The 14,085-nt window shown below is 40.5% G+C and overlaps 1 protein-coding gene and 1 long non-coding RNA gene across 5 annotated transcripts in view; one reads left to right on the forward strand and one right to left on the reverse strand.

Annotated features, from left to right (window-relative positions):
- Positions 1-4,930: 4,930 nt before the first annotated feature.
- The window catches only part of LOC128259068 (AF4/FMR2 family member lilli), a 47,835-nt gene continuing 38,680 nt past the window's right edge, over positions 4,931-14,085 (reverse strand). For 2 of the 3 annotated variants that reach the window (XM_052991198.1, XM_052991199.1), the window contains 3 exons: positions 11,097-11,162; positions 7,439-9,934; positions 4,931-7,238 (listed from right to left, as the gene is read on the reverse strand). In XM_052991198.1, the coding sequence (XP_052847158.1) occupies positions 5,305-7,238; positions 7,439-9,934; positions 11,097-11,162 (4,496 nt within the window). In that variant the 3' untranslated portion in view covers positions 4,931-5,304. The remainder of the gene's footprint in view (positions 7,239-7,438; positions 9,935-11,096; positions 11,163-14,085) is intronic. The other variant, XM_052991200.1, reaches the window with a different exon arrangement.
- The window catches only part of LOC128259088 (uncharacterized), a 46,869-nt gene continuing 43,288 nt past the window's right edge, over positions 10,505-14,085 (forward strand). For both annotated transcript variants that reach the window (XR_008268015.1, XR_008268014.1), the window contains exon 1: positions 10,505-11,192. This is a non-coding gene — a long non-coding RNA (uncharacterized LOC128259088). The remainder of the gene's footprint in view (positions 11,193-14,085) is intronic.

Raw genomic sequence — 14,085 nt, forward strand, 5'->3', positions numbered from 1 at the left:
TGACGCCATTTTAATAACGCAAATTACAGTCGGCGCTGTATAAATTTAGTTCGCAATGGGTGGTTTTGTGAATTCGCGTGGGTGGTGCTCGGTGGTGCGCGGTGGTTCGCGGTGGCTCGCGATGGTTTTGTATTATGTGTGGTGCTGCCGGGCTACTGTTGCTGGCACATATTGCAGCTGTTGTGGATTGTGTTGACGCTGTTGTTTTCGCTGTGGCTGCCAGCCAACAATGGCCGAAAACAACGCCACATAGATGCATAAATTGCCATTGATATATTAATTTGGGGGGGAAATATTTATGCGAGTTGGCCATCGATTCAATAGAGACTTTAAGCCATTCAATGACAATTGCTGAATAGCTATTGAATTTTCCAACAATAGATGATTACCTAAGCCTAATCCTTTCAGGTAGCAGTGAAGATAAGAGCTTAAAACCTTAATTAAAGCAGAATGGGATAATTTTCATAAAGACAACATATTTGAGCTGTGAATGCCAGTTTGTTGGAAATATTATGACGAATTCAACGAGGTACGGCATTCCAATATTAAACCATTGTAATTTATAATTTTGATCAAAAAACTGCAATTTACACTCATATTTTCGAGGTCGCCAATTTTAGCATTTTTTATAAGGGGTACCATCATCATTTTTTTCGAAACTTGATCCAATCCAAAATTTTTGAGCTGTGAATGCCAGTTTGTTGGAAATTTTATGACGAATTCAACGAGGTATGGCATTCCAGCATTAAACAATTATATATCATAGTTTTAATCAAAAAACTGCAATTTTAACTCATTTTTTGGAGGTCGCCAATTTTAGCATTTTTTTTAAGGGGTACCTTCATCATTTTTTTCGAAATTTGATCCAACCCAAAATTTTTGAGCTGTGAATGCCAGTTTGTTGGAAATTTTATGACGAATTCAACGAGGTATGCCAGTCCAAAATTGAACCATTATAATTTATAGTTTTGATCAAAAAACTGCAATTTTAACTCATTTTTTGGAGGTCGCCAATTTTAGCATTTTTTATAAGGGGTACCATCATCATTTTTTTCGAAATTTGATCCAACCAAATATTTTTGAACTGTGAATGCCAGTTTGTTGGAAATTTTATAACGAATTCAACGAGGTATGCTAGTCCAACATTGAACCATTATAATTTATAGTTTTGATCAAAAAACTGCAATTTTAACTCATTTTTTGGAGGTCGCCAATTTTAGCATTTTTTATAAGGGGTACCATCATCATTTTTTTCGAAATTTGATCCAACCAAATATTTTTGAACTGTGAATGCCAGTTTGTTGGAAATTTTATAACGAATTCAACGAGGTATGCCAGTCCAACATTGAACCATTATAATTTATAGTTTTGATCAAAAAACTGCAATTTTAACTCATTTTTTGGAGGTCGCCAATTTTAGCATTTTTTATAAGGGGGTACCATCATCATTTTTTTCGAAATTTGATCCAACCCAAAATTTTTGAGCTGTGAATGCCAGTTTGTTGGAAATTTTATAACGAATTCAACGAGGTATGCCAGTCCAATATTAAACCATTGTAATTTATAGTTTTGATCAAAAAACTGCAATTTACACTCATATTTTCGAGGTCGCCAATTTTAGCATTTTTTATAAGGGGTACCATCATCATTTTTTTCGAAATTTGATCCAACCAAATATTTTTGAACTGTGAATGCCAGTTTGTTGGAAATTTTATAACGAATTCAACGAGGTATGCCAGTCCAACATTGAACCATTATAATTTATAGTTTTGATCAAAAAACTGCAATTTTAACTCATTTTTTGGAGGTCGCCAATTTTAGCATTTTTTATAAGGGGTACCATCATCATTTTTTTCGAAATTTGATCCAACCAAATATTTTTGAACTGTGAATGCCAGTTTGTTGGAAATTTTATAACGAATTCAACGAGGTATGCCAGTCCAACATTGAACCATTATAATTTATCGTTTTGATCAAAAAACTGCAATTTTAACTCATTTTTTGGAGGTCGCCAATTTTAGCATTTTTTATAAGGGGTACCATCATCATTTTTTTCGAAATTTGATCCAACCCAAAATTTTTAAGCTGTGAATGCCAGTTTGTTGGAAATTTTATGACGAATTCAACGAGGTACGGCATTCCAATATTAAACCATTATAATTTATCGTTTTGATCAAAAAACTGCAATTTTAACTCATTTTTTGGAGGTCGCCAATTTTAGCATTTTTTATAAGGGGTACCATCATCATTTTTTTCGAAATTTGATCCAACCAAATATTTTTGAACTGTGAATGCCAGTTTGTTGGAAAATTTATAACGAATTCAACGAGGTATGGCATTCCAACATTGAACCATTATATTCCATAGTTTTGATCAAAAAACTGTAACTTGAACTCATATTTTGGAGGTCGCCAATTTTAGCATTTTTTATAAGGGGTACCATCATCATTTTTTTTTAAACTTGATCCAATCCAAAATTTTTGAGCTGTGAATGCCGGTTTGTTGGAAATTTTATGACGAATTCAGCGAGGTATGGCATTCCAACATTGAACCATTATAATTTATAGTTTCGATCAACAAACTGCAATTTAAACATATATTTTCGAATATCTAGACACTTTAAAATAAATTAATTTGGACCAATTCTTTTGTTCAATTTCTAAGATGTTTTCGCCGATAAAAAGATATTAAATTAGGCAAAATTTTTGTTTCTTTAATCAAGCCTAAGAGAAATAGGTAAAGGACAGCTTCTTCCGCCAATGAAATAAAGGCAGGTTCACTTTCAAAGGTTGTTCATGAGCAGATTGTCTCTGTGTGGGACAGCAAGCCACTGCAGGAGGTCCTTTGGGGGGTTTCCTTGATTGTCCTTCGGATGTAAGCCACAACGCTTGGCAGCCGTCCAACTATGGAATATCCGACTATTGTTGCCATGGCTACATGGCTACTCAACTGCCACTGCTGTTGCAATTTTGCGTCATATTGTTTGCTGATTTCGTTTCGGGTCTAAAAATAAACAACTCAACTCAGTGAATGCCCCGCCCCGACCTCCCCGAAAAGCCAAACAGTAAGTGGGCGGTGGGCGGTTGGCCGCCAATCAAGGAATGGTCGCTTTGGCTAATTGTAAGCCTTGTTTTGTTGATGTTGCTGAAGTTGATGCTGCTGCTCTGTGGCTGCCATAAAATCATTATGATTGCGTATTATTCTGTCATTGATTTTAATTTTAATGTGGAATTTTAATGCGCTTAAATGCGTATTTATTATGATTCGCAGAGTTCAGAACTTGATAGGGCACTGGGCCGAAATCATTTGTTTGGCTTCGGTGCTAATCAGTTTTGGTAAGTAAAGTAAATCCGATTGCTTAAAAGGGCAAAGGCTAAAATTTGGAAAAATGAATAATGTTTTTATTTACGCATTAAGTTCTTGCACATATTTATATATGTATATTTAAGTATATCGGTATATCGGTATATCACTTGTTATGTATTATATAGAATTTAATCCTCTTCTGTTGCAATAAAATTACACATAGTTCTTGACGTGATTGAGTTTATTCTGTATTGTATTTAAATGAAATCTCTTTTAAACGCAACGCACAAAAATTGTTCAAGCCAACATATTAAATTAGATATTTAGGTAATTAAATTTAGAATTAATCAAACAATAAGTTTAGTTATGGTAATTAAGTTTGGTTCTAACAATAAACGTATTCATTAAAATTAATAAATAGTATATGAATTGTTATAATGGAAACGTTTCTCATTTGTGTTTAAAGCGCGTCGATGATAAATATACTTTAAGCTTACAATCCAAGTGTAAATCGGATTATTGCAAATGTAAACAAGTGTCAAGTGATGATTAACTTTAGCTCTGCGGATGAAATGTGTGAAATTTTAGACTAAATCTAAACGTAGAGTATATATAATTCGCTTATACAAAAATATATATATTTATTGTATTAAGTTTTTCACACTTTTTTAATTTTGAATTGGGTTTTCTTTTGCTTCTTTCTTCTTGAAATGTGTCCTTTTTGCTTAATATTTAATTATTCCAGTAGTTTACATTTAAATTTGATTTTATTGAGCCCTACACTCAAAAATATGTCCGAATGCTTGGCATGCTCTCAATGTACAAAATACACTTAGCCGAATATGTATGCATACAAGATGAACGATTACGATTACGATTACAATTCCGAATAGCGTTAGACACTGTGCGTTAAGTACACGCCGCAGGATTGAATTACTTTACGAAATAGCTAAATTAATTGATTTTAATATGTTTTCTTTAGAATTAATTTAAGTAACGGAATTCGCTGTGCCTAAGATGGCAAAGAACAAAAAGAAATAAATAATTTCGCTAGCATTTAAAATGAAATCGTTCCAAGCTTAAATATTCATTTAACTGGTTTGTGGCTTCGACTACTTTAAAGGCTTTTTCTTTCCTTGCAGGAAATACTTCTCAAATTGTTTTTTTGTTTAATTTAATTTAATTTTGCTTTAAAATTAGAATTAAGCATTGCGTAGGCTTAAATAATTTAATTCATTTCATTTTAAATAGAACTTAAAACAAAATTACTGAATGTGTTTCACTTAAGTCGTTCTCACAACAAGAATATATTTTTTTAAAGAGTTTCTTTTTCTTTGCCACTTTCTCTTCTTTATTTTCTGCAGATCCTTATCCTGATCCTCATTATCCTGGACTCATCAACTCATTCATTCTTCCATTCGGTTTAGTTAGTTAGATTTCACTCGCATTATTCTCAAATTGGAATGACCTTCATTAGAAACATGTACTTTTGTTTTTTCTTTTCTCTCTTTATCGATCTTAGCAACATTTTTTTAAGCTTACTTTTTAATGATAGTTTATGATAGATAAGTTTTACTTGTTTTTATTTTTTCTAAATGTTTGGCTGTTTTTTGTTTTTTGTGTGTTGTTTTTGCTTGCTTATATAGGAAAGGGTGCAAAAGAGTATGGTTTTTTTGTTTTGGAGTGTTTTACTCCCGGCAATTTTGGCATTGGTTTTTTGTTTGTTTGTTTGTTTTTGCTTGGAAATAGTAAAGTTTCGAAATTTCAACTGACGTTCAAATGTTTTAAATGCATTTAGAAAATAAATAGGATTTGTTTTGATTGGTTTTGTGTGTGTGTGTGTTTGCTTTCTTCATAACGAATTCTTAAGGAATATTTTGAGAAAAGTGAGCACCACGCTGGATTGTGTGTATTGTATAACAAAGTTGGGAAAATATATGGATGTTTTAGAAAATTCAACTTTGCTCTGCCTTTTTTTAAAGGGGTTTCTGCGGCCTCCTAGACTGTAAAATCCCCTGCTGCCCAGTTCATCTTGTAGTCGTCCATGTTGAACAGATCGAATATATCGCCGCTGGCATTAAAGGCGTCCACTGCTCCTCCTCCTGCTCCTCCACCGCTGCCGTTGTCCACTCCTCCACCTCCTCCTCCTCCAGTACCATTGATGCTCGTGGCTGCCGTTGAGTATTCGCCATGTTGGCCCGCCTGCGGTTGCGTCACCGCCTGCATGAAAGAGTTCAGTGTGCTCTCAAAATCGTCGCAATCCATGGGCGTGCTGTGGCTGCTGAAATGGCCATTCACCGCCAACGAAGAGGAAGATGATTCCAGGGATCCTGGATTGCAATTGACTCCGCCCGGACTGTTGCCATTCCCCGTGACATGCTGGCTCAACTGGGCCACAAAACTATCCGCATCGAAGTCCACATCGGGATTGGCATTGTTATTCAGCAGCACACTGTCCGGACTGCTGGCATCCAGCAGCTCATTGATGGAGGGCTGCAAACTGGGATTGAGATCGCGTCGCAGGTTGTTGTTGCCATTGCCATTGCCATTGCCATTGCTGTTGCCACTCTTAAGCGACGAGCCATGGCAATAGCCAGTGGAGTCATCACCCATGTCCATCTCCAGTTGCTGCGACATCAGCTCCAGCAACTCGTACTCATCGAAGTGATTGAGTTTGGCATCCGGACTGTTGGGCTTCTCACCGCTGCCGCTGTGACAGCTTTTGGGCGGCGTGCTGGGCGGCGGCGTGGCATGGTGCTGCTCCAGGAAAATGTCCAAGGTCTTGGCCACACTCTCTGCATCAATAGATGAGGTATCAGTTTGCAGGGGCGAGGACATGTCTATGCTCTCTATAAAGCCATGGTTAGACTGCTGAAATTCATTAGTGTCCATGGCCATGTCCACTAATGATTGGGCTGGTGTCGAAGGTGCCTCCAGCTTGGGCACCAGTGGCACAATGCTGGCTCCCCCCGCCGCCGTCGTGGGCGTGGCTCCCGGGAACATCGACAACTCGGGCAGCGGAGTGAGCGGTGTAATGGGCTCCAGAGCGGCACTTTCGGGCAGTTCGCCCTGTTTGATGAGTATGTCCAGGACATCGCTGACCTGTTCGGACTTGATGCCCGCTGATTTGCGTTTGCTCAGCGGAGCAGTGGGAGTCGGAGGCGCTGCAGCAGGCACTGGCGAGGCCACAGGCTCCTCCTTGATCTTCACCAGCGGCAGGAGACCATTTAGAGCTGCCGCCTTGCTGGCTGCCAGCTGCTTGGTGGCCTCCTCATAGTGCGGCGGTGGTGCTGGCGAGGGTTTAATGTCCAGCTGGATAAGTTGCTGCTGGGCAGGCTGGAATTGCTGCTGCTGCATTTGCTGCAACTGCTGCTGCGTGATGATGGACTTGGCTTCGATGGGAAAGACAATGCTGGGCAGGGAGTTTGTGCGTTGATGGCCATTCAGCAGCTTTTTGGGAGGAGCAGCAGCAGCGGGAGTTGCTGTTGCAGCTGGTGTTGCTGCTGTTGCTTGTGGTGCTGCTGTTGTGGTGGCCGTTAAACTGATGTTGCCCAGCGTGTGCGCCGTCATGTGCTGATCGTTTAGACCCACCAGGAAGATGGTCTGATTGCCCTCGTTCCACAGCAGTCCCAAATTGTTGTGATGCTGTGTAACTGGAGCAACAGTTGCTGCTGCTGCTGCTGTTGCCGCTGGCTTGGCTGAATGCAATATGGTTGTTGCATTGCTGGCGGGCACATTGCATTTCTTGGCTGTTGTCTTGGCAGGAGCGTTGTTTATTATGTGGTTGTTGTTGTTGTTGTTGAATGGAATGAGTACAGTTTGTGTCTTTTGCGTGAGCAGGCGCACCTGTTGCTGTTGTTGCTGCTGATTTTGTTGTTGTTGCTGCTGTTGCTGTAGTATCTCCAGACTAGACTTTGGCTGGTGACTCAGTCCTGTAAGAAAAATAATAAAAAATAGTTATAACAAATTACCAAGTTAGGTTTATAAATAAAGTTGTAATAAAATAAAATATAAAATGTAAATTATATTATTTAGATTATTAGATTAAACATTAATAAACTACTATTAAATTCTTAATGACACATTAAAAAAATATAAATATTAAATACTATTCTTTTAAACAAACACTCACCAATCATATGCTGCGTTTGCTGTTGTCTCTCTTGTTGCTGCTGCTGCTGTTGTTGCTGCTGTGCAGCAGCTGCTGCCGCTGCCTTTTGCTTTTGGATTTTGGCCTCCAGCTGCTGCTTGACTACCATCTTCTGGTTGATGGGCGGTGGATTGGCTGACGAGGAGGAGGAGATGATGTTGCTACTGCTGTTGTTGCTGCTAGAGTTGCTGTTGCTGGCTGACTTCTTGGCTGCCGATGATCCCTGTTGCTGCTGCAACCCATTTACCTTGGCCAGACCTCCAGCAGCAGCTTTCACGGTCACCTTGGCGGGTATGTTGCTCTTCTCCACCTGTTGCTGCTGTTGCGGCATCACAGTCAACGTTTGCTGCGGCCCATTCGCGGTGGTGGTGGTGATCAGTGTTATTTGCTGCGAGGGCAATGCATTCACCACCTGAGCTGTCACCGTTTGCTGATGCTGATGCTGCTGCTGCTGCTGATGCTGTTGCCGCTGGCGTATCTTCTGCAACTCCTGCTGCGATCGCTGCAACTGCCTTTGCAGTTCATCAATCTTACGCTGCTGCTCCCTCAGCAATTCCTCGTTGCTCAAGATTATGGTAGCAGTTTGCGGCTGGGGAGGCAGTATAGTCTGCAGCGTCATCGGATGCGTATTATCCGCTAGTTGCTGCTGCACCACATCCATCTGTTCATGCTCGATGCCCGCCGCATCGGAGACCAACATGGTCACTGGCTGTGGTTGCTCCACCAGACCACAATTACTGGTGTCCATGGCATCGCTGATGGTGATCACCTCGCTGGTGACATTGCCATTCGAAGCGGAGTGACTTCCTCCTGTTACAATGCTTTCAAGTGGCTCCAAGGGCAAATACGGTTTCAGCCGCTCTATAAGATGCGGTTTGGGTCCGGAAACGGGCAAATTCCTGCGCTTAAGATGCTGTTTCAGATCCGAGACCTTCATCTTCTCCAGACGCGTTAGGTCAGTGATGGAACTGGTTGTGGATTCGGCATAACTGGTGGCCGGACTGGCTGGTATTGAGGAGCTAATTGAGAGCGCTGGCGAGGGCAAAGGTGGCGGATGTTGCACCACAACCGGATGGTGTTGCTGATGCTGATGCTGCTGCTGCTGCTGCTGCTGATGTTGCTGTGGAGTGGCTATTAGCGATAGAGTGGGCGGCGTGGGCGTGGCTGTCAGCATGGTTGTGTCCCCAAAATTTAGAGGAGCTCCTCCCGCACTGCTCGTAATGGAGATGGTATTGGGCAGACTAATGGGAGCTGCAGCTGGTTGAGATTGCGCAGAGGCCAGAGCTGGCACCGTTTTCGTGGTCACCGTGATGCTGTTGTTGTTGTTGCTGCTGGTGGGAGCTGGAGCACCTGGAGCACCTGCCGAAATCGCTGGTATTATGGACTGATTCTTATTGAGGTTCTCCAAAAACTTGAGCAGGCAGTTCTGCTGCTCCAACATGAGCTGGTAGGAGGTCTCCTCCGGCTGCGTTTGATCCTGCTTTTGGCCAGCCGCACTCGGCGGTCCCTTGTACTCGTGGAATTTAATGGTCCTGGCCTTGGACACCGGCTTGGATTTGGATTTCTTCCTGTTCTTATCCTTACCCGGGGCATCGGACTTGAGGGAAACGGGCTGCAAGTGCAGGTGTCGAGTGCTGGAGTTCAGGGGCGGTGGCGGAGGCGAGGCAATGGACGAAAGCGGACTCAAAGTGGACGTAGAGCTGGAGGCCAGGGAACAGGGCGAGGGCAGCATGGGCAGGTATTGATGATGACTGGCCGTGACACTCTGGCACAGTTCCTCGAACAGATTGGCCGTCTCCTGCTTCACTTTAATGACACTACTGGTGGCCATGGGCAGCGGTGGTGGCGGCGGCGGAGGTGGTATCACTGGTGCCAAGACCGCTTTCGGCTGCTGGATCTGCTGAATCTGCGGAGAAGTGACCACCAGTTGACCCGTCGTGGGCATGGTCAGGGCCATGGTCACTATGCCAGCCGAGGCAGCCGCCGCCTGCAGCACATCGGTGGGTGGTGAACTGGCTGCCACGACTGCCACTGCCATTGGATCGTCCAAACGCGGTGGCGTCTGCCGCGTGTCGCTCTCCGAACTCAGGGAATCCTCATCGAAGGTCATGTAACTATGCGGATGCTGCGGTCTGGTCAGCAATCCCTCACTGGTGGCCTTGAAGGATACCAGGCCTTCCTTCACAATCTTCTCGATTGGCTTTTCCGTGTGCAGAATGTTCTTTTTGATTAGCTCCAGCGGACCCGGACGATGCTGGATCTGCGAGTTGAGCTGATCGGCCAGGCGAGCCTTCTTCAGCATGCGCTGCTTCTCCGCCAGACTCGGGTCGATGTGGCACTCGTCCTCCTCCAGGATGTGCAGCCGCTCCAGATCCTCGCGATTCGGTCGCTGCTGGATCTTGGCCTTCAGCAGATCGCTGGTCTTGGCGCGCTCCAGTTGCTTGCATTGTTCGTGGATGGCGGGCGAGGTCTTCAGAGCTGTAAGCGAAAAATATGTTGATATTAGTTGAGTTTATAATTTTCTATAAGACGTACTGACTATTTTCATAAGAAAACCATGAACAAATCTATCTATCAAGCCAATGTCAAACGCGAATTCTTTAGCTTCACTATGACATTTCAACAATTAAATGTCAATGCATTTCCAATTTAAAATAAAAGTACTTTCAATTATTTAGAGCTGTCAGAGAAAATTATTCTAATTTCAACAACTGAATTACAAAGCACTTAAATTCTATTAAATATTTTGTTATTAATCTAAAACTAATCTAAACATTAAATAGGCTTTAATGGATATTAAAGTTAGTTTAAGTTAATTAAATTAATAAATTGTTAAAATATTTATTTGGAATAGGTTTGACAATAAAGAAAGAGAAAGACAATTTTAATGGCAAACTATTAAATTTGAATATGCTTTATTATGAAATTTAATTAAAATGCTCTTAAAGTTTATATTTATTATATTTCATATTTTGTTTTGTCAAAAGCTATCTAAACGTTTTAAAAAAAGCCCACTAACATGGCCTTAAAATAAGATTAATGCCAATGTAAGAGGTGCGACTTTCAATGCCCAAAAGAGCTAAAACATTTTCCATTAGTTCACCGGCATATGTAAGCATTCCGCTTGAAGAATTTCCCGAACCGCTCATCAACAACTAATAAATTAAATGCATTTCCTAGCCATCTCGTCAGCCTTAACACCCTAACTGCCCCCACAATATTTGGATACACAAAATGTATTTCTGATCCAGTGCCCAAAAGTTGGCTCAGCTTTTTTTCTCGCTTTTGGCGCTTCAACATTTCTGGAAATTTATCATTTAAATTCAAATTCACTTTCGGCTGCGTTGAGGGCTTTGAATTAGTTTGTAAATTTGCGTATTTTCCAGGATTCTTTTCCTTGGTTTCGCTTCGCTTTTTTTCGTTTGCGCATAAATTTGAAAGCCATTGAAATGAAATGTTCGGCATCAGTATTTGCATATCCTTTTTGGCAGCCGATGAATTGCGCGCCAACGCCAGCAGATGCTCTGAACCGGCTAAGTGAGGTTAATGTGTATTTTATCGATCTGACTAAGCGGCTAAATGCTGTGACCCGGGGCAGGAATAAAATCTGCTTTTCGGACGCACGGCATCATCTACTTACATGGTATGATGCCCTGCTCGACGAGCTGCGAATGTGGACGTCGCACCATGAGCTTCACTTTGAGCGCTGCAAAAAGATGGAAGACCAAAGAAGCAGGTTAGTCAAGCTGCAACTGTTGTTAGTAACTAATCAAAAACTATAAAATTTATAAATTATTTTTGGTAAAATGTGGAAAGGTGGTGGTTAAAGATTGTAATTTTACTCTATAATGTGATATATTTATGATACATGATTCCCAAACTCTCTCTATTTCGATACTTAAATCTTTAAATACGCTCATTCTTAAGCTTCACATTATTTTAAACAATTTAATTTTTAATTAGTGATTTTTTTTTAACAAAAAAACCCAAATACTTAAGCTTTACATTATTTTATATGATTATTATAAACACATGGATTGAAAAACACATTTCCGAATTAAAAGTACTCAAAATAGTATAAATAAAACCTGAATTAACTTTAAAATATATTTTTCTGCCAAAAAATATTAGTCAAGCTGCAAAGACCCTGCCCACTTGTTAGTAACAAATCAAAAACCAAAAAAAATCATAAATTATAAAACAATACGAGGTGGAGTGGCGATTAAACATAGAAATCCCATAAAAAAGTGCCAAAACAAAACAGCTGGAAGGAGGGTGGAATATTTCTGGGGCGAAAAGTTTTCCTTTTCCTAGCCTTTTGACAATGCCAGGGCAATGGCAATAAATGTCGAGAGGCAGCTGCGAATGGGAAAAACAAGACAGCGCGAAAAAAGGAAAAAGTTGTTAATATCTTTATGTGCGGGCTATTATGGTGTGAACAATGTGTACATATTTTTGCCAAGAGTAAAAAGTTCAGAGCTGGAAAATTAAATATTTAAGCCAGACCAAAGTCAAAGTCAAAAGTAAGGGGGCAAGTATGGAGTTGGAAGTCTGGCGACGAAGGTGCGGACCCATGGGGCGTATGCGTAATAATCTGATTAGATTGCCAATGCTCCCGGGCGGCTAAGTAACAGATTGATGTCAATTAACTTGGCATCCAGTCAATGGAAGCCGCTGAGAAACACGGACAAAGTGACAGACTGATGGCAAAATAAATAATGGGGTACAGGGAACCTCCTCCAGCCATCGCACAACTTTGACTTTGAAAGATGAGTCGAGAATACGCTCTCTCAAAGTCCCCCTAATTATAATCGCAAAGCAAAGCGTAAAAAATAATCAATTAGTGGGACATTAACCTATCAACATTAAATCCAAATGGAAGATTAAATGCGTGCAAGCATTGTGTAATGTAATTTTAGTCTCCAGGGAATGTTTTGGCATATTAAGCATTCGACCTGCTGCCCTTCCAATCCTAATACCATTACCTTCAATTAGCATTCCGAGCACTGGCAAAATTGATTCACAAAATGGCCAGCCAGCCATGTAATTAAAACGAAATAGAGCCCATTAAGGCGCAGGACACTGCGGTGGGGAGTGGGGTGGATGCGGATGGGAATTTGGATGGCCTCATCCATCGGAAGCCTGGAAACTGAAGGTAAATAAAGCCAAAGCCGCAAATGAAACGAAAACACAAAGTCTTATGTCCCTACAGCGATTCGAGGCAGCAAAAGCCAACCGGAGGCCACTGCACTGTGTGTTTTTGTGGTTTTCAACCAAGGCCAGGGAAGATATGAGCTTTTAAGACCGGAAATGTACAGAGATGCAGAGCGAGCAAAAAACAAAATTCTTAGCCATTTCTCATGCCTATGTCTTATACATTTTTTATGGGTTTCACTTTTTCCATGAATATTTATTTAAGCAAGTTGGTAAAGGTTTAATATTGTATTTACCTATGACTGATTTTCTTTAAATTCGATTATAAGGTTAAGAAAATAAAAACATTGTAATGTTTATAAACTTTATTTATTTTGATTAATAGTTTTCTGCTTAACAAACTGTGCCTTCAACTATAATTTTTAAATATAAATATAGTTTTTATTTTATTGATGCAAGTTACATGGGACTGCAAATAATGATTATTCATGTGGTTTTTTGAAACAAAAAATCAACCACTTGAAATCGACACACAAAATATTTATTAATTTATTTACATAATATTTATTTATTTGTTTTCTTTTTACCAAATTTTGAATTCAACTAATAACTATCGTATCAATCATATTATCAATATGTTTTATAATTTATATTGTTAAATAGAAACAAGGTAGTGGAGAAGAGTTTTTTGGACAGCAATATTTAATTATTAAAGCTTAGGATCTAATGTTAACACTTTTCCCAGTGCATGTAAATGCATTTTTGCCTTGTCCCCTTTTGGCATTTTGCACTTTCGACTTTTGCGGCTTGTGTGCGCATATTGTGTGCAATCTTAGTAAGTGGGTTAGTCGCTGAGAAAAGCCTTTTACCCTGGGTATTTAATTTTTGATGCTTTTCTATGCTGCCCAGGCAGAGAGACACACAGAGAAAAAACACTTGACGCCACAACAAAGTCGACATCAAAGTGACGATGACGATGACGTTATTAAAGTAATTTGGGCTCTTTGTCGGAAATCATCATAAAAAGTCGAGAGGGGAAAAAGCTGCCAAGGCGCGTAATTGTCTCAGACGGCGGTGGTCGCCTCCGCGAAATTAATTATGCGCGAAATATTTTGTTTGCTTCTCGTCAATACACACACCCACCTCCACCTCCACCTCCAGCTCGATTGATAAAAACAATAACATAAATTCCAAATTAAACACATAAAAGTTTTATGCGAAAGGCAATAAATGTGTGTGTAGACTTGGCCAACGAGTTTCTAATAGAATTTCTGTTCGTATTTTGTTGCGGTTAGCTGCCCTTCGCCGAGAAAAACCCAGTGCCTGTGGCGAAGGTCAGGTAAACAATTGCCGGGGAAAATTAAGAAAATCCGGCCAGAGAGCGGGAAAACTGGGTGAGAGAGCCCACACAAATATATGGCTAAATGCGTGTTTATATGCGGTATTATAAAATCGATTACGTGATCAGCGTTGCT

Source organism: Drosophila gunungcola (assembly GCF_025200985.1).
Source record: "Drosophila gunungcola strain Sukarami chromosome 3L unlocalized genomic scaffold, Dgunungcola_SK_2 000005F, whole genome shotgun sequence".
NCBI lineage: Eukaryota > Metazoa > Arthropoda > Insecta > Diptera > Drosophilidae > Drosophila > Drosophila gunungcola.